Here is a 26,941-nt window from a genome sequence, read left to right as displayed (position 1 = left end):
TACTCTGTAGAAACATTAACATTGATACTCTGTAGAAACACTAACATTGATACTCTGTAGAAACACTAACATTGATACTCTGTAGAAACTAACATTGATAACACTTTGATACTCTGTAGAAACACGAACATTGATACTCTGTAAAAACATTAACATTGATACTCTGTAGAAACACTAACATTGATACTCTGTAGAAACACTAACATTGATACTCTGTAGAAACACAACATTGATACTCTGTAGAAACACTAACATTGATACTCTGTAGAAACACTAACATTGATACTCTGTAGAAACACTAACATTGATACTGTGTAGAAACACTAACATTGATACTCTGTAGAAACACTAACATTGATACTCTGTAGAAACATTAACATTGATACTCTGTAAAAACAATAACATTGATACTGTGTAGAAACACTAACATTGATACTGTGTAGAAACACTAAAATTGATACTCTGTAGAAACATTAACATTGATACTCTGTAAAAACACTAACATTAATACTCTGTAGAAATATTAACATTGATACTCTGTAGAAACACTAACATTGATACTCTGTAGAAACACTAACATTGATACTCTGTAGAAACATTAACATTGATACTGTGTAGAAACATTAACATTGATACTCTGTAGAAACACTAACATTGATACTCTGTAGAAACACTAACATTGATACTCTGTAGAAACACTAACATTGATACTCTGTAGAAACACGAACATTGATACTCTGTAAAAACATTAACATTGATACTCTGTAGAAACACTAACATTGATACTCTGTAGAAACATTAACATTGATACTCTGTAGAAACACTAACATTGATACTCTGTAGAAACACAAACATTGATACTCTGTAGAAACACGAACATTGATACTCTGTAGAAACACTAACATTAATACTCTGAAGAAACACTAACATTGATACTCTGTAGAAACACGAACATTGATACTCTGTAAAAACACTAACATTGATACTCTGTAGAAACATTAACATTGATACTCTGTAGAAACACTAACATTGATACTCTGTAGAAACATTAACATTGATACTCTGAAGAAACACTAACATTGATACTCTGTAGATATACTAACATTGATACTCTGTAGAAACATTAACATTGCTACTCTGTAGATATACTAACATTGATTCTCTGTAGAAACACTAACATTGATACTCTGTAGAAACATTAACAGTGATACTCTGTAGAAACATTAACATTGATACTCTGTAGATATACTAACATTGATACTCTGTAGAAACACTAACATTGATACTCTGTAGAAACACTAGCATTGATACTCTGTAGAAACACTAACATTGATACTCTGTAGAAACACTAACATTGATACTCTGCAGAAACAGTAACATTGATACTCTGTAGAAACACTAGCATTGATACTCTGTAGAAACATTAACATTGATACTCTGTAGAAACACTAACATTGATACTCTGTAGAAACATTAACATTGATACTCTGTAGAAACATTAACATTGATACTCTGTAGAAACACTAACATTGATACTCTGTAGAAACACTAACATTGATACTCTGTAGAAACATTAACATTGATACTGTGTAGAAACATTAACATTAATACTCTGTAGAAACATTAACATTGATACTCTGTAGATATACTAACATTGATACTCTGTAGATATACTAACATTGATACTCTGTAGATATACTAACATTGATACTCTGTAGAAACATTAACATTGATACTCTGTAGAAACACTAACATTGATACTCTGTAGAAACACTAACATTGATACTCTGTAGAAACACTAACATTAATACTCTGTAGAAACACTAACATTGATACTCTGTAGAAACACCAACATTGATACTCTGTAGAAACACGAACATTGATACTCTGTAGAAACACGAACATTGATACTCTGTAAAAACATTAACATTGATACTCTGTAGAAACACTAACATTGATACTCTGTAGAAACATTAACATTGATACTCTGTAGAAACACTAACATTGATACTCTGTAGAAACACAAACATTGATACTCTGTAGAAACACGAACATTGATACTCTGTAGAAACACTAACATTAATACTCTGAAGAAACACTAACATTGATACTCTGTAGAAACACGAACATTGATACTCTGTAGAAACACTAACATTGATACTCTGTAGAAACATTAACATTGATACTCTGTAGAAACACTAACATTGATACTCTGTAGAAACATTAACATTGATACTCTGTAGAAACACTAACATTGATACTCTGTAGAAACATTAACATTGATACTCTGTAGAAACACTAACATTGATACTCTGTAGAAACACTAACATTGATACTCTGAAGAAACACTAGCATTGATACTCTGTAGAAACATTAACATTGATACTCTGTAGAAACACTTACATTGATACTCTGTAGAAACACTAACATTGATACTCTGTAGAAACACTAACATTGATACTCTGTAGAAACACTAACATTGATACTCTGTAGAAACACTAACATTGATACTCTGTAGAAACATTAACATTGATACTCTGTAGAAACACTAACATTGATACTCTGTAGAAACATTAACATTGATACTCTGTAGAAACACTAACATTGATACTCTGTAGAAACATTAACATTGATACTCTGTAGAAACATTAACATTGATACTCTGTAGAAACACTAACATTGATACTCTGTAGAAACACTAACATTGATACTCTGTAGAAACACTAACATTGATACTCTGTAGAAACACGAACATTGATACTCTGTAAAAACATTAACATTGATACTCTGTAGAAACACTAACATTGATACTCTGTAGAAACAGTAACATTGATACTCTGTAGAAACACAAACATTGATACTCTGTAGAAACACGAACATTGATACTCTGTAGAAACACTAACATTGATACTCTGTAGAAACACGAACATTGATACTCTGTAAAAACACTAACATTGATACTCTGTAGAAACATTAACATTGATACTCTGTAGAAACACTAACATTGATACTCTGTAGAAACATTAACATTGATACTCTGTAGAAACACTAACATTGATACTCTGTAGATATACTAACATTGATACTCTGTAGAAACATTAACATTGCTACTCTGTAGATATACTAACATTGATACTCTGTAGAAACACTAACATTGATACTCTGTAGAAACATTAACATTGATACTCTGTAGAAACATTAACATTGATACTCTGTAGATATACTAACATTGATACTCTGTAGAAACACTAACATTGATACTCTGTAGAAACACTAGCATTGATACTCTGTAGAAACACTAACATTGATACTCTGTAGAAACACTAACATTGATACTCTGTAGAAACAGTAACATTGATACTCTGTAGAAACACTAGCATTGATACTCTGTAGAAACATTAACATTGATACTCTGTAGAAACACTAACATTGATACTCTGTAGAAACATTAACATTGATACTCTGTAGAAACATTAACATTGATACTCTGTAGAAACACTAACATTGATACTCTGTAGAAACACTAACATTGATACTCTGTAGAAACATTAACATTGATACTCTGTAGAAACATTAACATTAATACTCTGTAGAAACATTAACATTGATACTCTGTAGATATACTAACATTGATACTCTGTAGATATACTAACATTGATACTCTGTAGATATACTAACATTGATACTCTGTAGAAACATTAACATTGATACTCTGTAGAAACACTAACATTGATACTCTGTAGAAACACTAACATTGATACTCTGTAGAAACACTAACATTAATACTCTGTAGAAACACTAACATTGATACTCTGTAGAAACACCAACATTGATACTCTGTAGAAACACGAACATTGATACTCTGTAGAAACACGAACATTGATACTCTGTAAAAACATTAACATTGATACTCTGTAGAAACACTAACATTGATACTCTGTAGAAACATTAACATTGATACTCTGTAGAAACACTAACATTGATACTCTGTAGAAACACAAACATTGATACTCTGTAGAAACACGAACATTGATACTCTGTAGAAACACTAACATTAATACTCTGTAGAAACACTAACATTGATACTCTGTAGAAACACGAACATTGATACTCTGTAAAAACACTAACATTGATACTCTGTAGAAACATTAACATTGATACTCTGTAGAAACACTAACATTGATACTCTGTAGAAACATTAACATTGATACTCTGTAGAAACACTAACATTGATACTCTGTAGAAACATTAACATTGATACTCTGTAGAAACACTAACATTGATACTCTGTAGAAACACTAACATTGATACTCTGAAGAAACACTAGCATTGATACTCTGTAGAAACATTAACATTGATACTCTGTAGAAACACTTACATTGATACTCTGTAGAAACACTAACATTGATACTCTGTAGAAACACTAACATTGATACTCTGTAGAAACACTAACATTGATACTCTGTAGAAACACTAACATTGATACTCTGTAGAAACACTAACATTGATACTCTGTAGAAACACTAACATTGATACTCTGTAGAAACATTAACATTGATACTCTGTAGAAACACTAACATTGATACTCTGTAGAAACATTAACATTGATACTCTGTAGAAACATTAACATTGATACTCTGTAGAAACACTAACATTGATACTGTAGAAACACTAACATTGATACTCTGTAGAAACACTAACATTGATACTCTGTAGAAACACTAACATTGATACTCTGTAGAAACACGAACATTGATACTCTGTAAAAACATTAACATTGATACTCTGTAGAAACACTAACATTGATACTCTGTAGAAACAGTAACATTGATACTCTGTAGAAACACAAACATTGATACTCTGTAGAAACACTAACATTGATACTCTGTAGAAACACTAACATTAATACTCTGAAGAAACACTAACATTGATACTCTGTAGAAACACGAACATTGATACTCTGTAAAAACACTAACATTGATACTCTGTAGAAACATTAACATTGATACTCTGTAGAAACACTAACATTGATACTCTGTAGAAACATTAACATTGATACTCTGTAGAAACACTAACATTGATACTCTGTAGATATACTAACATTGATACTCTGTAGAAACATTAACATTGCTACTCTGTAGATATACTAACATTGATACTCTGTAGAAACACTAACATTGATACTCTGTAGAAACATTAACAGTGATACTCTGTAGAAACATTAACATTGATACTCTGTAGATATACTAACATTGATACTCTGTAGAAACACTAACATTGATACTCTGTAGAAACACTAGCATTGATACTCTGTAGAAACACTAACATTGATACTCTGTAGAAACACTAACATTGATACTCTGTAGAAACAGTAACATTGATACTCTGTAGAAACACTAGCATTGATACTCTGTAGAAACATTAACATTGATACTCTGTAGAAACACTAACATTGATACTCTGTAGAAACATTAACATTGATACTCTGTAGAAACATTAACATTGATACTCTGTAGAAACACTAACATTGATACTCTGTAGAAACACTAACATTGATACTCTGTAGAAACATTAACATTGATACTGTGTAGAAACATTAACATTAATACTCTGTAGAAACATTAACATTGATGCTCTGTAGATATACTAACATTGATACTCTGTAGATATACTAACATTGATACTCTGTAGATATACTAACATTGATACTCTGTAGAAACATTAACATTGATACTCTGTAGAAACACTAACATTGATGCTCTGTAGAAACACTAACATTGATACTCTGTAGAAACACTAACATTAATACTCTGTAGAAACACTAACATTGATACTCTGTAGAAACACCAACATTGATACTCTGTAGAAACACGAACATTGATACTCTGTAGAAACACGAACATTGATACTCTGTAAAAACATTAACATTGATACTCTGTAGAAACACTAACATTGATACTCTGTAGAAACATTAACATTGATACTCTGTAGAAACACTAACATTGATACTCTGTAGAAACACAAACATTGATACTCTGTAGAAACACGAACATTGATACTCTGTAGAAACACTAACATTAATACTCTGAAGAAACACTAACATTGATACTCTGTAGAAACACGAACATTGATACTCTGTAAAAACACTAACATTGATACTCTGTAGAAACATTAACATTGATACTCTGTAGAAACACTAACATTGATACTCTGTAGAAACATTAACATTGATACTCTGTAGAAACACTAACATTGATACTCTGTAGAAACATTAACATTGATACTCTGTAGAAACACTAACATTGATATTCTGAAGGAACACTAGCATTGATACTCTGTATAAACATTAACATTGATACTCTGTAGAAACACTAACATTGATACTCTGTAGAAACACTAGCATTGATACTCTGTAAAAACACTAACATTGATACTCTGTAGAAACACTAACATTGATACTCTGTAGAAACACTAACATTGATACTCTGTAGAAACATTAACATTGATACTCTGTAGAAACACTAACATTGATACTCTGTAGAAACATTAACATTGATACTCTGTAGAAACACTAACATTGATACTCTGTAGAAACATTAACATTGATACTCTGTAGAAACATTAACATTGATACTCTGTAGAAACATTAACATTGATACTCTGTAGAAACACTAACATTGATACTCTGTAGAAACACTAACATTGATACTCTGTAGAAACATTAACATTGATACTCTGTAGAAACACTAACATTGATACTCTGTAGAAACACTAACATTGATACTCTGTAGAAACATTAACATAACATTGATACTCTGTAGAAACACTAACATTGATACTCTGTAGAAACACTAACATTGATACTCTGTAGAAACACTAACATTGATACTCTGTAGAAACATTAACATTGATACTCTGTAGAAACATTAACATTGATACTCTGTAGAAACATTAACATTGATACTCTGTAGAAACACTAACATTGATACTCTGTAGAAACATTAACATTGATACTCTGTAGAAACATTAACATTGATACTCTGTAGAAACACTAACATTGATACTCTGTAGAAACATTAACATTGATACTCTGTAGAAACATTAACATTGATACTCTGTAGAAACACTAACATTGATACTCTGTAGAAACATTAACATTGATACTCTGTAGAAACATTAACATTGATACTCTGTAGAAACACTAACATTGATACTCTGTAGAAACATTAACATTGATACTCTGTAGAAACATTAACATTGATACTCTGTAGAAACATTAACATTGATACTCTGTAGATATACTAACATTGATACTCTGTAGATATACTAACATTGATACTCTGTAGATATACTAACATTGATACTCTGTAGAAACATTAACATTGATACTCTGTAGAAACACTAACATTGATACTCTGTAGAAACACTAACATTGATACTCTGTAGAAACACTAACATTGATACTCTGTAGAAACACTAACATTGATACTCTGTAGAAACACTAACATTGATACTCTGTAGAAACACTAACATTGATACTCTGTAGAAACACTAACATTGATACTCTGTAGAAACATTAACATTGATACTCTGTAGAAACACTAACATTGATACTCTGTAGAAACATTAACATTGATACTCTGTAGAAACACTAACATTGATACTCTGTAGAAACACAAACATTGATACTCTGTAGAAACACTAACATTGATACTCTGTAGAAACACTAACATTGATACTCTGTAGAAACACTAACATTGATACTCTGTAGAAACACTAACATTGATACTCTGTAGAAACACTAACATTGATACTCTGTAGAAACATTAACATTGATACTCTGTAGAAACACTAACATTGATACTCTGTAGAAACATTAACATTGATACTCTGTAGAAACACTAACATTGATACTCTGTAGAAACACTAACATTGATACTCTGTAGAAACACTAACATTGATACTCTGTAGAAACACTAACATTGATACTCTGTAGAAACATTAACATTGATACTCTGTAGAAACACTAACATTGATACTCTGTAGAAACACTAACATTGATACTCTGTAGAAACACTAACATTGATACTCTGTAGAAACACTAACATTGATACTCTGTAGAAACATTAACATTGATACTCTGTAGAAACATTAACATTGATACTCTGTAGAAACACTAACATTGATACTCTGTAGAAACACTAACATTGATACTCTGTAGAAACATTAACATTGATACTCTGTAGAAACACTAACATTGATACTCTGTAGAAACACTAACATTGATACTCTGTAGAAACATTAACATTGATACTCTGTAGAAACACTAACATTGATACTCTGTAGAAACATTAACATTGATACTCTGTAGAAACACTAACATTGATACTCTGTAGAAACATTAACATTGATACTCTGTAGAAACACTAACATTGATACTGTGTAGAAACACTAACATTGATACTCTGTAGAAACACTAACATTGATACTCTGTAGAAACATTAACATTGATACTCTGTAGAAACATTAACATTGATACTCTGTAGAAACAATAACATTGATACTGTGTAGAAACACTAACATTGATACTCTGTAGAAACACTAACATTGATACTCTGTAGAAACATTAACATTGATACTCTGTAGAAACATTAACATTGATACTCTGTAGAAACACTAACATTGATACTCTGTAGAAACATTAACATTGATACTCTGTAGAAACATTAACATTGATACTCTGTAGAAACATTAACATTGATACTCTGTAGAAACACTAACATTGATACTCTGTAGAAACATTAACATTGATACTCTGTAGATATACTAACATTGATACTCTGTAGAAACACTAACATTGATACTCTGTAGAAACATTAACATTGATACTCTGTAGAAACATTAACATTGATACTCTGTAGAAACACTAACATTGATACTCTGTAGAAACATTAACATTGATACTCTGTAGATATACTAACATTGATACTCTGTAGAAACACTAACATTGATTTTCTGTAGAAACATTAACATTGATACTCTGTAGAAACATTAACATTGATACTCTGTAGAAACACTAACATTGATACTCTGTAGAAACACTAACATTGATACTCTGTAGATATACTAACATTGATACTCCGTAGAAACATTAACATTGCTACTCTGTAGATATACTAACATTGATACTCTGTAGAAACACTAACATTGATACTCTGTAGAAACATTAACATTGATACTCTGTAGAAACACTAACATTGATACTCTGTAGAAACATTAACATTGATACTCTGTAGATATACTAACATTGATACTCTGTAGAAACACTAACATTGATTTTCTGTAGAAACATTAACATTGATTTTCTGTAGAAACATTAACATTGATTTTCTGTAGAAACATTAACATTGATACTCTGTAGAAACATTAACATTGATACTCTGTAGAAACACTAACATTGATACTCTGTAGAAACATTAACATTGATACTCTGTAGAAACATTAACATTGATACTCTGTAGAAACACTAACATTGATACTCTGTAGAAACACTAACATTGATACTCTGTAGAAACATTAACATTGATACTCTGTAGAAACATTAACATTGATACTCTGTAGAAACACTAACATTGATACTCTGTAGAAACACTAACATTGATACTCTGTAGAAACACTAACATTGATACTCTGTAGAAACATTAACATTGATACTCTGTAGAAACATTAACATTGATACTCTGTAGAAACACTAACATTGATACTCTGTAGAAACACTAACATTGATACTCTGTAGAAACATTAACATTGATACTGTGTAGAAACATTAACATTAATACTCTGTAGAAACATTAACATTGATACTCTGTAGATATACTAACATTGATACTCTGTAGATATACTAACATTGATACTCTGTAGAAACATTAACATTGATACTCTGTAGAAACATTAACATTGATACTCTGTAGATATACTAACATTGATACTCTGTAGAAACATTAACATTGATACTCTGTAGAAACACTAACATTGATACTCTGTAGAAACACTAACATTGATACTCTGTAGAAACATTAACATTGATACTCTGTAGAAAAACTAACATTGATACTCTGTAGAAACACTAACATTGATACTCTGTAGAAACACTAACATTGATACTCTGTAGAAACACTAACATTGATACTCTGTAGAAACATTAACATTGATACTCTGTAGAAACATTAACATTGATACTCTGTAGAAACACTAACATTGATACTCTGTAGAAACACTAACATTGATACTCTGTAGAAACACTAACATTGATACTCTGTAGAAACATTAACATTGATACTCTGTAGAAACATTAACATTGATACTCTGTAGAAACACTAACATTGATACTCTGTAGAAACATTAACATTGATACTCTGTAGAAACACTAACATTAATACTCTGTAGAAACACTAACATTGATACTCTGTAGATATACTAACATTGATACTCTGTAGAAACATTAACATTGATACTCTGTAGAAACATTAACATTGATACTCTGTAGAAACATTAACATTGATACTCTGTAAAAATACTAACATTGATACTCTGTAGAAACACTAACATTGATACTCTGTAGAAACACTAACATTGATACTCTGTAGAAACATTAACAGTGATACTCTGTAGAAACATTAACATTGATACTCTGTAGATATACTAACATTGATACTCTGTAGAAACACTAACATTGATACTCTGTAGAAACACTAGCATTGATACTCTGTAGAAACACTAACATTGATACTCTGTAGAAACATTAACATTGATACTCTGTAGAAACACTAACATTGATACTCTGTAGAAACACTAACATTGATACTCTGTAGAAACATTAACATTGATACTCTGTAGAAACATTAACATTGATACTCTGTAGAAACACGAACATTGATACTCTGTAGAAACACTAACATTGATACTCTGTAGAAACACTAACATTGATACTCTGTAGATATACTAACATTGATACTCTGTAGAAACATTAACATTGGTACTCTGTAGATATACTAACATTGATACTCTGTAGAAACACTAACATTGATACTCTGTAGAAACATTAACAGTGATACTCTGTAGAAACATTAACATTGATACTCTGTAGATATACTAACATTGATACTCTGTAGAAACACTAACATTGATACTCTGTAGAAACACTAACATTGATACTCTGTAGAAACACTAACATTGATACTCTGTAGAAACACTAACATTGATACTCTGTAGAAACAGTAACATTGATACTCTGTAGAAACACTAGCATTGATACTCTGTAGAAACATTAACATTGATACTCTGTAGAAACACTAACATTGATACTCTGTAGAAACACTAACATTGATACTCTGTAGAAACATTAACATTGATACTCTGTAGAAACACTAACATTGATACTCTGTAGAAACACTAACATTGATACTCTGTAGAAACACTAACATTGATACTCTGTAGAAACACTAACATTGATACTCTGTAGAAACATTAACATTGATACTCTGTAGAAACACTAACATTGATACTCTGTAGAAACACTAACATTGATACTCTGTAGAAACACTAACATTGATACTCTGTAGATATACTAACATTGATACTCTGTAGATATACTAACATTGATACTCTGTAGATATACTAACATTGATACTCTGTAGAAACATTAACATTGATACTCTGTAGAAACACTAACATTGATACTCTGTAGAAACACTAACATTGATACTCTGTAGAAACACTAACATTGATACTCTGTAGATATACTAACATTGATACTCTGTAGAAACATTAACATTGATACTCTGTAGAAACATTAACATTGATACTCTGTAGAAACATTAACATTGATACTCTGTAAAAACACTAACATTGATACTCTGTAGAAACACTAACATTGATACTCTGTAGAAACACTAACATTGATACTCTGTAGAAACATTAACATTGATACTCTGTAGATATACTAACATTGATACTCTGTAGAAACACTAACATTGATACTCTGTAGAAACACTAGCATTGATACTCTGTAGAAACACTAACATTGATACTCTGTAGAAACATTAACATTGATACTCTGTAGAAACACTAACATTGATACTCTGTAGAAACACTAACATTGATACTCTGTAGAAACACTAACATTGATACTCTGTAGAAACATTAACATTGATACTCTGTAGAAACATTAACATTGATACTCTGTAGAAACACGAACATTGATACTCTGTAGAAACACGAACATTGATACTCTGTAGAAACACTAACATTGATACTCTGTAGAAACACTAACATTGATACTCTGTAGATATACTAACATTGATACTCTGTAGAAACATTAACATTGATACTCTGTAGATACACTAACATTGATACTCTGTAGAAACACTAACATTGATACTCTGTAGAAACATTAACAGTGATACTCTGTAGAAACATTAACATTGATACTCTGTAGATATACTAACATTGATACTCTGTAGAAACACTAACATTGATACTCTGTAGAAACACTAACATTGATACTCTGTAGAAACAGTAACATTGATACTCTGTAGAAACACTAGCATTGATACTCTGTAGAAACATTAACATTGATACTCTGTAGAAACACTAACATTGATACTCTGTAGAAACACTAACATTGATACTCTGTAGAAACACTAACATTGATACTCTGTAGAAACATTAACATTGATACTCTGTAGAAACACTAACATTGATACTCTGTAGAAACACGAACATTGATACTCTGTAGAAATATTAACATTGATACTCTGTAGAATCACTAACATTGATACTCTGTAGAAACATTAACATTGATACTCTGTAGAAACATTAACATTGATACTCTGTAGAAACATTAACATTGATACTCTGTAGAAACACTAACATTGATACTCTGTAGAAACACGAACATTGATACTCTGTAGAAACATTAACATTGATACTCTGTAGAAACACGAACATTGATACTCTGTAGAAACACGAACATTGATACTCTGTAGAAACACTAACATTGATACTCTGTAGAAACACGAACATTGATACTCTGTAGAAACACTAACATTGATACTCTGTAGAAACACTAACAGTGATACTCTGTAGAAACAATAACATTGATACTCTGTAGAAACATTGACATTGATACTCTGTAGAAACACGAACATTGATACTCTGTAGAAACACTAACAGTGATACTCTGTAGAAACAATAACTCTAATACTTTCTAGAAATCCTATTGTTTATCGGATGGTGACATTGATGTCTGCGTAAGTTATGCTCCAAGAAACTTCTTTAACAATTTAGTTAAGAACAATGAATGATTGTAAGAAGAGAGACAGTTTAGTTATTATTAATTAGTCTAGAAATATAGCCTCGAACCAGGGTAGAAAATAAACGTTGTGGAACAAATTTCAAACTGAACGTTTAGCCTGGATCGAGTGTAGAAAATATCCGTAATGGAAGATAGTTCAGGGAGTAATAATTACGTTTCTAACAGTCACACAACCTGCTGTTGGTTGTACACTGTAAAACTTTTATTTGGGTTATTCAGAATACTTCCCCAGGTTTATATGATATCATAGAGTGGAGTTCCAGGTGAACCCAGTGAATCGTTGTGTGCAAAATGTATAAAACATTTTACTTTTGTACAACCAATAGAAATTATGTGAAAGTTGAAGTAAGTTCACATCTGTTTTAATCTGTTTGGATTATATTTAACATTTTGAGCATGTATATCATAGTATTTTTTGTTGTGTGTTTGTTTGTTGGTAGGAAGGCGTTTCACACCTGGTAAACACTGACGATGTAAAAATGTGATTCATAAAAATATATATATTTGATAATGGAGAGAGAAATCATAAGAGACGATAATTCCAAAGCATCTTAAATCATTTCCATGTAGTTTCTGCCCTGTGTTGGTTTGTGGATGTGTTTTTGTCCTGAATCCCAAGTGTTTTAAACGACTACCAGACACGACATAATTATTACACTACGTAATGATTTCCTACAGTGTTTTCGGCTACATCAATTACGATTGAGATTCTTTCTTATTTATAGGAATAAATAACAATTTAGTAGAACTGTTTTTGTGGGTGGTTTGGATGGGTGTGGTTGTTACTAAGCGCAAAGCTATACAGAGGGCTATCTGCACTCTACCCACCACGGGCGCCGAAACCTTGTTTTTAACATTATAAGCCTTCAGACGTACCACTGAGCCACTGGTTCATCTAGTCATCTTATCTTCAGCTTGTAGGAGAAGAATTTCAGAAGCAGTTGAACTATTTTCACCTCAGTGGTGACACAATTACGAAAACTGTAGTAATGGCTCAGTCCAAGAGTTTATAATGTTAAAATTTGTGGTTCGATCGCCCCTCTTTTAAAGCTCTATAAAACAAAGTGTTAGATAAAAATATGTTTTCCTTATTATTTTCCATCTTTACATTGTTATAATTTATCTCAGACGAGTCTCCTATTTGTTATTTTACGTACGTTGTGTTGCACGATTTCAAATAGCCGGACATTTTAATTTGATATGTATCACATTTATGATATTTGCCAACAAGATCGCCACACAGAATTTTCTTTCTTAGCACAAATATATTCTAATATAGAAACAACAATGCAATTTATAATAACGGTTATTAGAAATAATGGTTTATATGCAAATGGTTTACAAACGTACAAACAATACTGAGTATTCTATCTGGTCTGAAACTGAATGTTGTGTCAACGGTTCACGGAGAGCGAATTAATTCTATGTTGATGTACCGGTATACTTCCCTGATGACTAGCTAGCTAGCTGCTTCACGGAGCACACGTAAGTGGTTTTCGCTGACGACAATATCTAATTTATCGTAGAAACACTAACGTTAATTCACTTTAGAGCTTAATTCAATTAAGCTGGAGAATCTTCTACAAATTTAGAGAACAGACCGGACTTTCGCCTATATACATTTAACAATATAAATTATATACATTTCTAAATATATATTAAATTGAAAGAAGCATAGATATGAAAGTAAATATATAATATTAAATCAGTTAGAAAATTAGTGTTTGAATTAACATCACGAAGAATAAGATAGTTGTTTATTACGTCTGTTAAGCTCCAAACTTCATTGAGCCCTAGATTATTTTTTTTTCTTATATCACCGTCTAATGTGTTTAAACCTGGGCCACAGTTCCGTTGAAAAATTGGTTTCGCTTTCTTTTTCCCCTCAGTGGACTCAGCAGATAGCCTGATGTGGCTTTGCTATAAGAAAACATACTCACGCGCGCGCTTTCCTTTTCAGTTCGGCAGTTTCACGTTTTAATACCTCAGCGTTGCTTTAGTAAACGCGTTTCGATTTTCAGCTCGGTTGTTTGTTTTTGAATTTCGCACAAAGTTACGAGAGGGCTATCTGTGCTAGCCGTCCCTAATTTAGTAGTGTACGACTAGAGGGGAGGTAGCTAGTCATCACATCTCACTTCCAACTCTTGGGCTACTTTTTTACCAGGATTGACTCTTAACATTATAACGCCCCCACGGCTGAGAAGGCAAGCATGTTTGGTGTGACAGGGAGGATTCGAACCCGCGACATATATGAGCTACTAAAAGAATGTACTATTTTAACGGCTATATTATAGGCCTAATATCATATACAAAACAACGTACTATAGTTACGAGTGCGAAATAGTAGGCCTAACGTATTAATCCAAACAACAAAAAGTACAACCTTAGCAAGTGTAGCACAGGCCTAATGTAACATCATAAACAAAAACTACAACATTAGCAATGCACTATTTTCGCGCTTGTAGCGAAGGCCTAAAATGACATCACAGAGATAATAATTTACTACCTCAGTGAGTACAGCGTAGGCCTAACAGTCGTAGGTATGAAATTTCTCGGTCACTTTGTAATGACGTTCTAATTATTATAATCACATGAAAATTACTGATTTTCTGTGTAATAAATACGTTTTCATTTTTAATGAAATGCTTACTTACTGGTTAACAAGCAACTTTCCATACCAGTTTAAAACAAGAGAGTAATACCCTTTCTTTATTACGCTTTGTTAAAAATACATCTAGAAAGTTATGCGTTTTCTGTTATTTCGTGACATAAATTTATTGGATGTGAGCTACCGCGCACGTGGTATTCGTGTAGTTTTGCTCATATCGAATGTCTTTGCCTGCACGCCTTGACCGCGATACAGCTATAAAGACAGCAATGCACGTTCTTAGAGAGGGCGACGCATTTCGTTACGCCCTAAACTTGCTATAAATCTCAATAACTACAGAATGGAAATTGTCAGATTCCATGATTCCAAATTATTCCAAAAGTTGTTGAGAAATTGTGATGGGTTTTTTTGTTTTGGAATTTCGCACAAAGCAACTCGAGGGCTATCTGTGCTAGCCGTCCCTAATTTTGCAGTGTAAGACAAATTACAACATTACAACAAATTACAATCCCAACGAATAGTGGGATTGACCGTGACATTATAACGCCCCCACAGCTGGGAGGGCGAGCATGTTTTGGCGCGACTCGGGCGCGAACCCGCGACCCTCAGATTACGAAGCGCACGCCTTAACGCGCTAGGCCATGCCAGGCCATTGTGATGGGGAGTGAACGTTGGTAATTTTTGTTTAAACGTTTGCGAATATTACGCTAACCCAGTTCTCATTTTACACTCACAATACAATCACTCAAAGAGGAACATAATCCTTATCGTTTAGTAGAAGAAATTAGGATGAAGGCCAGCTAGCAACGACAGGTCTTTAAAAGATCTGAGCAAATTTTCAGAGTAGATTTTAAGGGCTCTCAATGCTGTGTATCTTTTTGTGTCGAACCATATTTTATTAGTCTCTGTTTAGTCTTTTTGAGAGTAACAAGCACTTTAAACAGTTGTTACTGAATAAAGAACAAAAATTTTAAAAATGAAATGGATATTTATTTGTTATATTGCTTTGCCATTTAAATACATAGACGTAAATATTTATTCTTAGTGCTAATATTGTATCTCCGTGTTTGGATCAACATTTCAAACAACAAAAATTTCAAGAATAAATACGGCTGAAGCAAAGTTAGGTATTCCCCAGAGCTTCTGCGACATGTAATCTTTTTAATTATTTCACAGACTACTGGCTTCTTATAGAGAAATATTCAAGGTGCTAGCTACTATGGAAGACACAACCCACGTCAAATTAGCTTTAGTTGTCTCTTTGAATTCTAGGATACTAGCTGTCTCTTTTATAATCCTTTTCTTGACCTGATCCGATTGGGTATGCCTGGAGATTAAATTTTATTGGCACATGCGGTGCGACATAAGTCGTCAGGCCTAATCCTTCCTTACTGCATGTGTTCCATCCAGCTAATCTCGCGAGCCAGGAACACGAGCGCAGGCACGAGCTTGTTCGCGCTAGAACAAGGGCGTGCAGGGTATCACTTCAGCTTTCCGTTATTGTTGTTGGAATTAAACGTCGAGATTACCGGGGTTTGATGGCAGAGTGTAAGCTTCTTTAGTGCGTTACGTCGAGTTGGTGCTGCCCACGTAGAACGTTTACAAGGGTTAAGTTTCGTTGATGGAGTTTTGTGGATGAATTAGCTTTACTGAGAGTTCAGTTAGCTATTCAATGAAAACAAAAACCAACTCCACAGTTGTTGCGAGACAGGGTTAAAGTTGAAATCAGTATAGACCTTGTTAATCCACTTTTTATCACGGAAAATATTATTTATAAAGTTTTGTAGACAAGAAATTAAGGATAAGTCTTATAAGTACAGCAACTTTTCTCATTTTTTGCTGTGAAATTCCTAATTATGTATAATGCTTGAAATCCAGTGTTCTGTTCTTGAATAATAACAAAGTCAGCTAAGCATCTTATGTCTGTCTCTTTGATTGTTCCAATTTAATAACCAGTCGGTGTCCTCTCTTCTCTTTGAGTTTACTGTTGTAAATAAAACTGAATTCTGGTAAAGGATGCGTTCATTTGTGAAAACTGAAAAACAAGAAAGCAGTATATAAACATGTCACCAAAAGATGGCGCCACACAAATGAATAAATCAAAAAACACTCACTAAATATTTGATAACAAAACGCTATAGACTGGTAATAAGTCTTTAGGATACGTTTTCGCTACGAGCTGCACTAATTTGCACGACTCAATAAAAACATTAATTAGGAATCGGTTGAATATTAAAGAACTATGCCATGTAATTAAGCAACAATAGTGAATTGATAGAAAAAAAAAGACACGATTGTTTGTTTTGAATTTCGCGTAAAGCCACACGAGAGCTACTTGCGCTGTCCATCCCTAATTTAGCAGTGAAAGACTAGAGGGAAAGGCTGCTTGTCATTATCACCTACCGCTAACACTTGGAAAACTCTTTGACTAACGAATAGTGGGATTGACCGTCACATTTTTGGTGTTACGGGGAATCGAACCCACGACCTTCAGATTACATGGAGATGCCGGACCTGCTGCCACTGACTTAGGTGCCTTCCCTTCAGTCAATAAGTTTAAAATTATGGACACGTAATTTAGTCCACTAATCATGTCTGTTACCAATTTTTTCCGCTAATAATTTTGTGAAGTAAAAAAGTATAGCAAAAGCTTTGTATGAGAGGTAATAAAATATAATTATCCAATTTTCACGAATGTAATGAGGTTCTTGATTATTGCGCGAAATTAAATAACAATCAAACACACGAAAACTGCAATATGGCGCTTAACTTTAGACAACGATTGGAAAGCAGGCTAAGAAAAAAATAAAGAAATTATATTTTTCTTGCACAATCTGAGGTCCCCCGCTGGTACAGCGGTAAGTCCACGGATTTACAACGCTAAGATCAGGGGTTCGATTTCCCTCGGTGAACTCGGCAGATAGCCCGATATGGCTCTGATCTAAGAAAACATATCCGTTCATACACAATCGGAGAAATTTCTGTGCACGTTCACGTTCTTGCTGGGTTACCAACGTAAGAGAAATAAAAATAAAAGATGTTTCATACTGCAAGAAGTTTCCTTCAGCTGTCATTATCTTCCTCATGTTAATGTTTTTAATACGCAGCCACAAACTTGTTACAGAGTTCTTAACGAAGAGACAAAGTCATTATGGAAGATCCTTGTTTTGAAACGAAGCGACAAGTCGAGTTTGATTTCCAGTCACGACTGTCGCTCCACCTACATCGTAGAAACGTGTTGACAATTAATAATTAAGCCGTACAAAGCTTGATAACCTCTCTACCCCTGTATATCTCATATAACCTGTGAAACTTCGTTTCTTATCCGATGTTTCCGGTTCGATGAACGTTTTTTCTTGCGGAACCAGAAGGACTTTATTACGGTAGACACGATCGACGCTGGCCCATTGTGATCCTTCTGCCACTGGTTTTTCGGTCTTTTGCCTTCGAATGGGCATTACACGCTTGATTTCTCGTCCTGGGTACGAAGGGAAGTGAACCCTAAAAGGTTTTGGTATCGTTAGCTCCTAAAACTCTTTTGTTGGGTCTTAGTGTTCCTGCTAATTATTTTTATCCACATTATGTGTGTGAAGGAAGGGGAGGGGGGCTCATAGAAGTTCCTCAAAACACGTTCTGACTTTATGTCATATTTCACGTATTTTTATCTGTTTCAGGATCAACGGCTTATAATTCTACAGAAGGGGCGTGTGGAATGATCAGTTCACAAGACACGCCGCTAGGAGTATTTCAGCACACCACAACGTCACCTTTATCAACTGGCAGAAATACGACCGAAACAAGACCGAAACGCATGCGCACTTCTTTTAAACACCACCAAGTGCGGACTATGAAATCATATTTTGCCACTAATCATAACCCTGACGCTAAGGACTTAAAACAACTGTCCCAAAAAACAGGACTTAGTAAACGGGTACTTCAAGTGAGTTATTTAAATTTGGACAATGTATAAAATAAAATGAAAGATAAAGAAATCGCCTTATAAGGATCACGAAGTTTAATAAAATAATTGGAATTGTGTGTAAGATAAAAATAAACGCACTGGGAAAACAAATTTCATTCTTAATAAAGTAACAGTGGCGTTAAATAACACAGTGAAAACATTTTTTTAAGTTTGTTTGTTATTGAATTTCGCGCAAAGCTACTCGAGCGCTATCTGCGCTAGCCGTCCCTAATTTAGCAGTGTAAGACTAGGGGGAAGGCAACTAGTCATCACCACCCACTGTCAACTCTTGGGCTACTCTTTTACCAACGAATAGTGGGATTGACCGTCACATTATAACCGCCCCATGGCTGAAAGGGCGAGCATGTTTGTAGCGACGGGGACATTTTTTTTTAAGACAAGGCTAAGGAAACTCCCATTTTATTAATTTACTCGATGTAGGTTTTTAACCAATAAAAAGTTGGAATATTTGATACATTACGTGTATCTGTTTTCAGCACAGGGTCTTTAATCATAATAAGTGGGTTGTGACCCATAGTTATATTAATCTACCCTTATATCTATTAATAATAATACTTTTTGTCTGTCCTGAAAATGCGCGCGCACTTCAACGGATGTAAACAAAAGGCAGATGTAAATATACCTTAGTAGGTGTTTTGTACAATATATTAAAGGCTTATCAAAGATTTTATAAAGATCTAAAATTAGGTCTTAGAATAACATTATAAGTTTATATACTGATAGAATAAAAAAAAAAGGTAAAGTTTAACCCTAGCTAAACTACAGCAAAAAAAAAAAACGTACACAAGTTACGATATTAATTTATCTATTTATCGAATATAGGCTTAACTAATGTTAGGCCTAAGACAAGTTTTCGGTGTCTGGTGTTGGAAGTCTTTCGTATTATTCTCTAAATCCTGTATTTAAAAGATAAAAATTGTTGCAATAAAGATACTCATTTGACGGCAGGTGTTTTGTGGGTATCTTCTAGTATATATAAATATTAAATGTTTCTTCATAACAAGTGTATAGTTAAGTTTCGAAATATGATTCAGAAGAAATCGGACTTTATTCCCAGTTATCGTTTAATTACCATATATATTTGGTTTTGAATATAAAAAAATGAATCAAACATATTTAAAAAGTGATTTTATTCGCCACCCAGTGGCAATAAGAAGAACTAAGAAGAAAAACAAACATTTTTTTTTGTTCTGGTTCTTTTATAAAGTTAAAAAAACTTCTGTGATGAAATGTCATTTACAGTTTTAAGTTAATATTTGATAAACTCCTTATTTCCGTTATGTTTAAATTTCCAACTTTGCTGTATTTATTAGAATACGCCTTTATAGGGTTTCGTTAAGAAAACAAAAATTATGCAGTTTATATACTCCCTGGGCTGTATAAGATAAATATTATAATTGTATTTTTAGTCGCCGCGTAGCGGCTCATAGAATTGCTCTAAGTTTATTGTATTTTATTTATGTACAATCTTTTAATTCATTGCTCCATCTATTAACCGATTTAAGATTAATTACAGCCGCGACTATTGAGAATTCCCACATGTTGTTTTTCTACAGTCTAATAACGTTGTACTTATACACTTTAAATATTTATGTAATTTGGTTAATTTGTTTCCTTTATACTTAGCAGATTATGTCTCAATCATTATTTTAAACTTAATAGAATTATAAACTTGGTCTTCGTAGGTCTGGTTCCAAAATGCGCGAGCCAAGTGGAGAAGAAACTTGTTGCGTCAACAGGCCCAAGGACCGGAAGTTGTCCAGGATTCAAAACCACTGACTGAAATGACGCCACAGGAGACTTTATTCGGCGCCCAGGGGTCTTCGTTGAACCTTACCGAAATGCACCCCACACAAATTATGAAAGAAGAACAGAATGCTTCCTCGTGCACAATGCTGTTATAAGATCAAAGGTCAAGGTCGAACTCTTTAACGTTCATTTTTCTTTTTATGTTTTAACCCTACTACGTACGAGACTCAGTAGAGAAGCTAGCTCTTACAAGTACGATAGTGAACGAAAGCTGTGCCACCTACTGTACATTTTTGAAACCAGAAATCACTCTGGTGTAGTTGACAAAGCCAATAAACTTAGGTTATCCTTCTCTTGTTAACTGCTTGGTTTCAGTATTTTGTTACCAACACAGTAGGGTTTGTTTTGTTTGTAATTTTGCACAAAACTACACGAGGGCTATCAACACTAGCCGTCCCTAACTTAGCAATGTAATCGTCATCACAACCAACCGCCAAGTCTTGGGCTACTCGTCTACCAACAACGAATAGTGGGATTGACTAGATGCTGTTTACTTTAGGATTTATACTCGAATAAAGCAATTTATATTAATTGAAAACAAAGAAATGATGCTGAAACAAGAGTACTTAGAAGGACAAGTGACGTCAGAGGTCAAAATCGTATTAGATTAGAAGACAGCAAGATATATGATATTGATTCTGGAGAATATGGGAACGCTGAAACCTCTAAAACCATTACTGCTATATCCAGCTATATCGTTTTCATGCTACATGTATTTCAGATTTGAAAAAAGATTCTGAATAGTAGAGTCAAGTAGTTTATTTCTACCAATCAGCACCTTTTGAAACATAATATTTGAAAATTTGGCGCGACGCCTGTGGTAAACATAACGATTTCTTAAACATGAACAGAATCTCACAACGTAATTGAGACGAGTCTTAAATCGTGAATAACACAACGTGGCCCCTGTTCGTTTCTTTTGATGGCAAGAAACCCACTCGAAATTAAAAGGTATATCAGAACGGTTGGTATTGGTATTAACACTTTTAGTGGTAAAGCAGAGAACAACGTTTCGACCTTCCTAGGTCATCTTTTGTTAACCTGAATATGACCTAAGAAGGTCGAAATGTTGTATTTTATTTGTAAAAGCGTTAATACCCATATCAGCCTCGGTTCGTTTATTTAATATCGGATTTTCCTTGCTATTAAATCTATGATCCCCATGATGAGGGGATTTGCTGATTGTTGTTATTGTTTGTGTTGTTCCGCTTAAAACGCCTAGAGGGCTATCTGCATTAGCCATCTTTAGTCTTCCAGTGATAGACAAGAGAGAACGTATTACGACTACTTTCACACACGTGTATGAACTATTAATAACGTCTTTACCTACAACTATCTATTTCGCAGACATCTCAATATATAACTTGATACATAACTTTGAAGAGTAAGACGGCAGCACTGAAACTAAGCCGAAAAATGTGGCCATAATTGATCACACAATAAAGACACACGAAATGCGACGCTAGAGGGAGAACCGGGACCACCCATGACGTCACAGTTAAAGGTTCACATCATTGAAATAAGTGGTAGTGATAGAGGGCTCGAGTAAATCAGTAGGAAGATGGTCAGAAATATGGGGGATTCTGTTGTATATTATTTAAAGGTGAATTTAAATTAATCAGTGCGTTAGATGGGCGAGATTTAAGTTGCACAAACATAAATAATTATAAAACCAGAAAACAAAAGAGTAGAAACCTGTAGAAAAATCTTCATCCAACGTAAACTGAAACACGAGAGAAAATTATATGGTTCTATTTATCAACTGCAAACAACGACGATGCTAATGAAAACCCATCTGTGTGAAACCATCAGTAAAAATCAGTAAAATGTTACAGAATGTAAAAAATATAAATATATCGAGATAACAACAAAACAATGTCAATTTCGGATACAAGATTTACATAGAATTAAAAAGGTCAATGGCCCGCAAAACGTTAAAAACACATTGAAGGTGAACAGTGTCACCCTCGCCAATGACACCATCTAGAGTTGTAACAACGGTTTGTTTGTTTTGAATTTCGCGCAAAGTTACACGCTAGCCGCTCCTAATTTAGCAGTTTAAGACTAAAGGGAAGTCGGCTAATCATTACCAATTATCGCCAACTCTTGGGCTACTCTTTTACCATCGAATAGTAAGTGAGATTGACCGTGATATTATAACGCCCCCACGGCTGAAAGGGTGAGAATGACAGGGATTCGAACTCGCGACCCTCGTATTACTAGTCGCGTGCCTTAACAACCTGGCCATGCAGGACCTTTATAACGACAGCATGACAGTAAAATGTGGACTGTTGTGACTCGTCGCACCAAACATGGTCGTCCTTTCAGCCGTGGGGGCGTAATAATGTACGGTCAATCCCACTATTCGTTCGTAAAAGAGAAGCCCAAGAGTTGGCGGTGGGTGGTGATGACTAGTTGCCTTTTTTCTAGTCTTAAACTGCTCAAGTAGGGACGGCTAGCGCAGATAGCCCTCATGTAACTTTGCGCGAAATTCAAATCAAACCAATAAATGTCTTCTTTTTACATCATTTACCATATACGGGTACTGAATTATCAATAACAAATTTGTTTGTACGATGTGTCAATAAAATGGTAGGATATGAAAATTCAATGCAGCGCCAACCACCTGGTGGAGGAAATGTACAAAACTAATTTGCTGTTGAGATTTACTCCATTGTTGCGAATACACAGAGAGTAAGGAATACAAAGTTTGTATTTTTACCTCAAGAAGTAAAACTTATTTAGTTATTTTAAAAATCTCCGTTTTGACGTAATACACCCCAACTTACAAAGAAAACTGTCAGTGGTGTGACTTAATGGCTCATGATGATCAGGACGCTCAATTAGAGTCAAGAGTTCGAACCCCGTCATCGAATATGCTCGCCCTCTCAGTCGTAGAAGCGTTATAATGTGACAGTCAATTCTACTTGTCGTAAGAATGTAGCTCAAACGTTTGTGTTGTGTGATGTTTAGTACCTGACTTCTGTATAGTCTATCACTGTGATGTTTGTCATCCACGCCCTCTTTAACAGGCATGGTTTGTGCGCCCCTTTCCAATCTCAAATGCATAAAGCAGTGAATTAAGTTACAATATTTAATAAACCGAAACACAGTAAAATGTGCTATAGTAATTGCGTATTGTTTTAATTAATAACAATATATATTAAAAGGCTTAGTTCTGTATTATTTCTACCCTAATTGTTGGAACTTTCTCAAGCGATTACACCAACTTAGAGGGGGCACTCGTTCCACACTTTGGGAAAGGCTGAGGTACGGCTATTTCGGATAACCTTCGAGTAACTATGAAAAAGCCGTTAAGGAAAAACAATTTCAACACTAAAAATAGATTTGGATCAAAATATATCCCGAGATTTTACAGATGAATACATGAAAATATGAGATTTAGTGATCGCGTGACACATAATAATGTATAAGAGCACTTGATAAGCTAAAATCCTGGACGAGGTAACTGAACTAAGACACAAAGATGTGGAGAAAGACTTGGATAATCGTGAGAGATAACCACTTGTCTTGACCAAATGTAGAGGATGCTGCTACAAGATGTATCTGACCTCTCGCAATGAGCCAAATGGACTAAGACACAAAGAAGTGGAGAAAGACTTGGATAATCGTGAGAGATGACCACTTGTCTTGACCTAATGTAGAGGATGCTGCTACAAGATGTATCTGACCTCTCGCAATGAGCCAAATGGACTAAGACACAAAGAAGTGGAGAAACACTTGGATAATCGTGAGAGATGACCACTTGTCTTGACCTAATGTAGAGGATGCTGCAAGAAGTTTTATATGACCTTCCACAGTAAGTCAGATGAGTCGATTCTTGTAAAGCTAGACTTTGTTTATAAGATACAACGAGTGCTGCTGTAAATCTGACATATAGTATAATTAACAAGCAGACAAACCATAAAATGACCTCTAATGATACGATTACTCCAGGAATGTAAGAACTCAATATTTGAATAACTTGATTGTTTTTGTTTGTTATTGAGCGCAAAGCAGCCTAGCTTTGATATCGAAACCCGGTTTCTAACAGATATACTGTCGTGCCACTGGGTGGGTGGGAGGAAATAATATGATGATTCTGTCTTTCTAGTTATCAACTAGAAACTGTAGATGTATTAATTTTATAACACTTAACAAAAACTAATTCATTATACATACACGAAATATTCTTATTGTACTTAAACAATCGATACACTGGAGATTCATCAGTAAATATAGTTATGAAGGTAGTTCTGGAGATTCATCAGTAAATATAGTTATGAAGGTAGTTCTGGAGATTCATCAGTAAATATAGTTATGAAGGTAGTTCTGGAGATTCATCAGTAAATATAGTTATGAAGGTAGTTCTAGAGATTCATCAGTAAATATAGTTATGAAGGTAGTTCTAGAGATTCATCAGTAAATATAGTTATGAAGGTAGTTCTAGAGATTCATCAGTAAATATAGTTATGAAGGTAGTTCTAGAGATTCATCAGTAAATATAGTTATGAAGGTAGTTCTGGAGATTCATCAGTAAATATAGTTATGAAGGTAGTTATGGAGATTCATCTGTAAATATAGTTATGAAGGTAGTTATGGAGATTCATCAGTAAATATAGTTATGAAGGTAGTTATTTTATTTTAATAATCAGAACGAACAATCAGACGAAACTTCTCTCCTTGTAACGTATACAAGTGAGCTGTTGTTTTGTTCTTTTGAATTTCGCACAAAGGTACTCAAGTGCTATCTGCGCTAGCCGTCAACTCTTGGGCTACTCTTTTACCAATTTACCGTCACTTTATAACGCCCCCACGGCTAAAAGGCGAGCATGTTTGATGTGACGGGGATTCGAACCCGCGACCCTCAGATTACGAGTCGAGCGTCCCTTTAACCACCTGGTCATGCCTGACCAATGCAAGGGTTAATTGAACGTGTACGTCGTACTTGCTCTCCAAAAACAGATCTTTATAACTTAGTCAGCAAAAGCAATGGGAAATATATTAAAACATGATAATAGAAAGTTAAACAGGGGAACACTTAGTTTTCACCTCTTCTCTATGAAGGTTGAAAAAATATACCTAAAAACTATTCGTTATAGTTTCCTTACATCTTGGGCCCGCCATGGCCAAGCGTGTAAGGGCGTTCGACTCGTAATCCAAGGGT

General features: G+C 33.7%; 1 protein-coding gene across 2 annotated transcripts in view; it reads left to right on the top strand.

Annotated features, from left to right (window-relative positions):
- The window catches only part of LOC143247662 (LIM/homeobox protein Lhx9-like), a 99,413-nt gene extending 77,338 nt beyond the window's left edge, over positions 1–22,075 (top strand). For both annotated transcript variants that reach the window (XM_076496044.1, XM_076496045.1), the window contains 2 exons: positions 19,658–19,923; positions 21,651–22,075. In XM_076496044.1, the coding sequence (XP_076352159.1) occupies positions 19,658–19,923; positions 21,651–21,869 (485 nt within the window). In that variant the 3' untranslated portion in view covers positions 21,870–22,075. The remainder of the gene's footprint in view (positions 1–19,657; positions 19,924–21,650) is intronic.
- Positions 22,076–26,941: the final 4,866 nt, after the last annotated feature.

This window comes from Tachypleus tridentatus, chromosome 3, assembly GCF_004210375.1.
Source record: "Tachypleus tridentatus isolate NWPU-2018 chromosome 3, ASM421037v1, whole genome shotgun sequence".
Taxonomy (NCBI): domain Eukaryota; kingdom Metazoa; phylum Arthropoda; class Merostomata; order Xiphosura; family Limulidae; genus Tachypleus; species Tachypleus tridentatus.
This window is presented reverse-complemented; position numbering and strand designations above follow the sequence as displayed.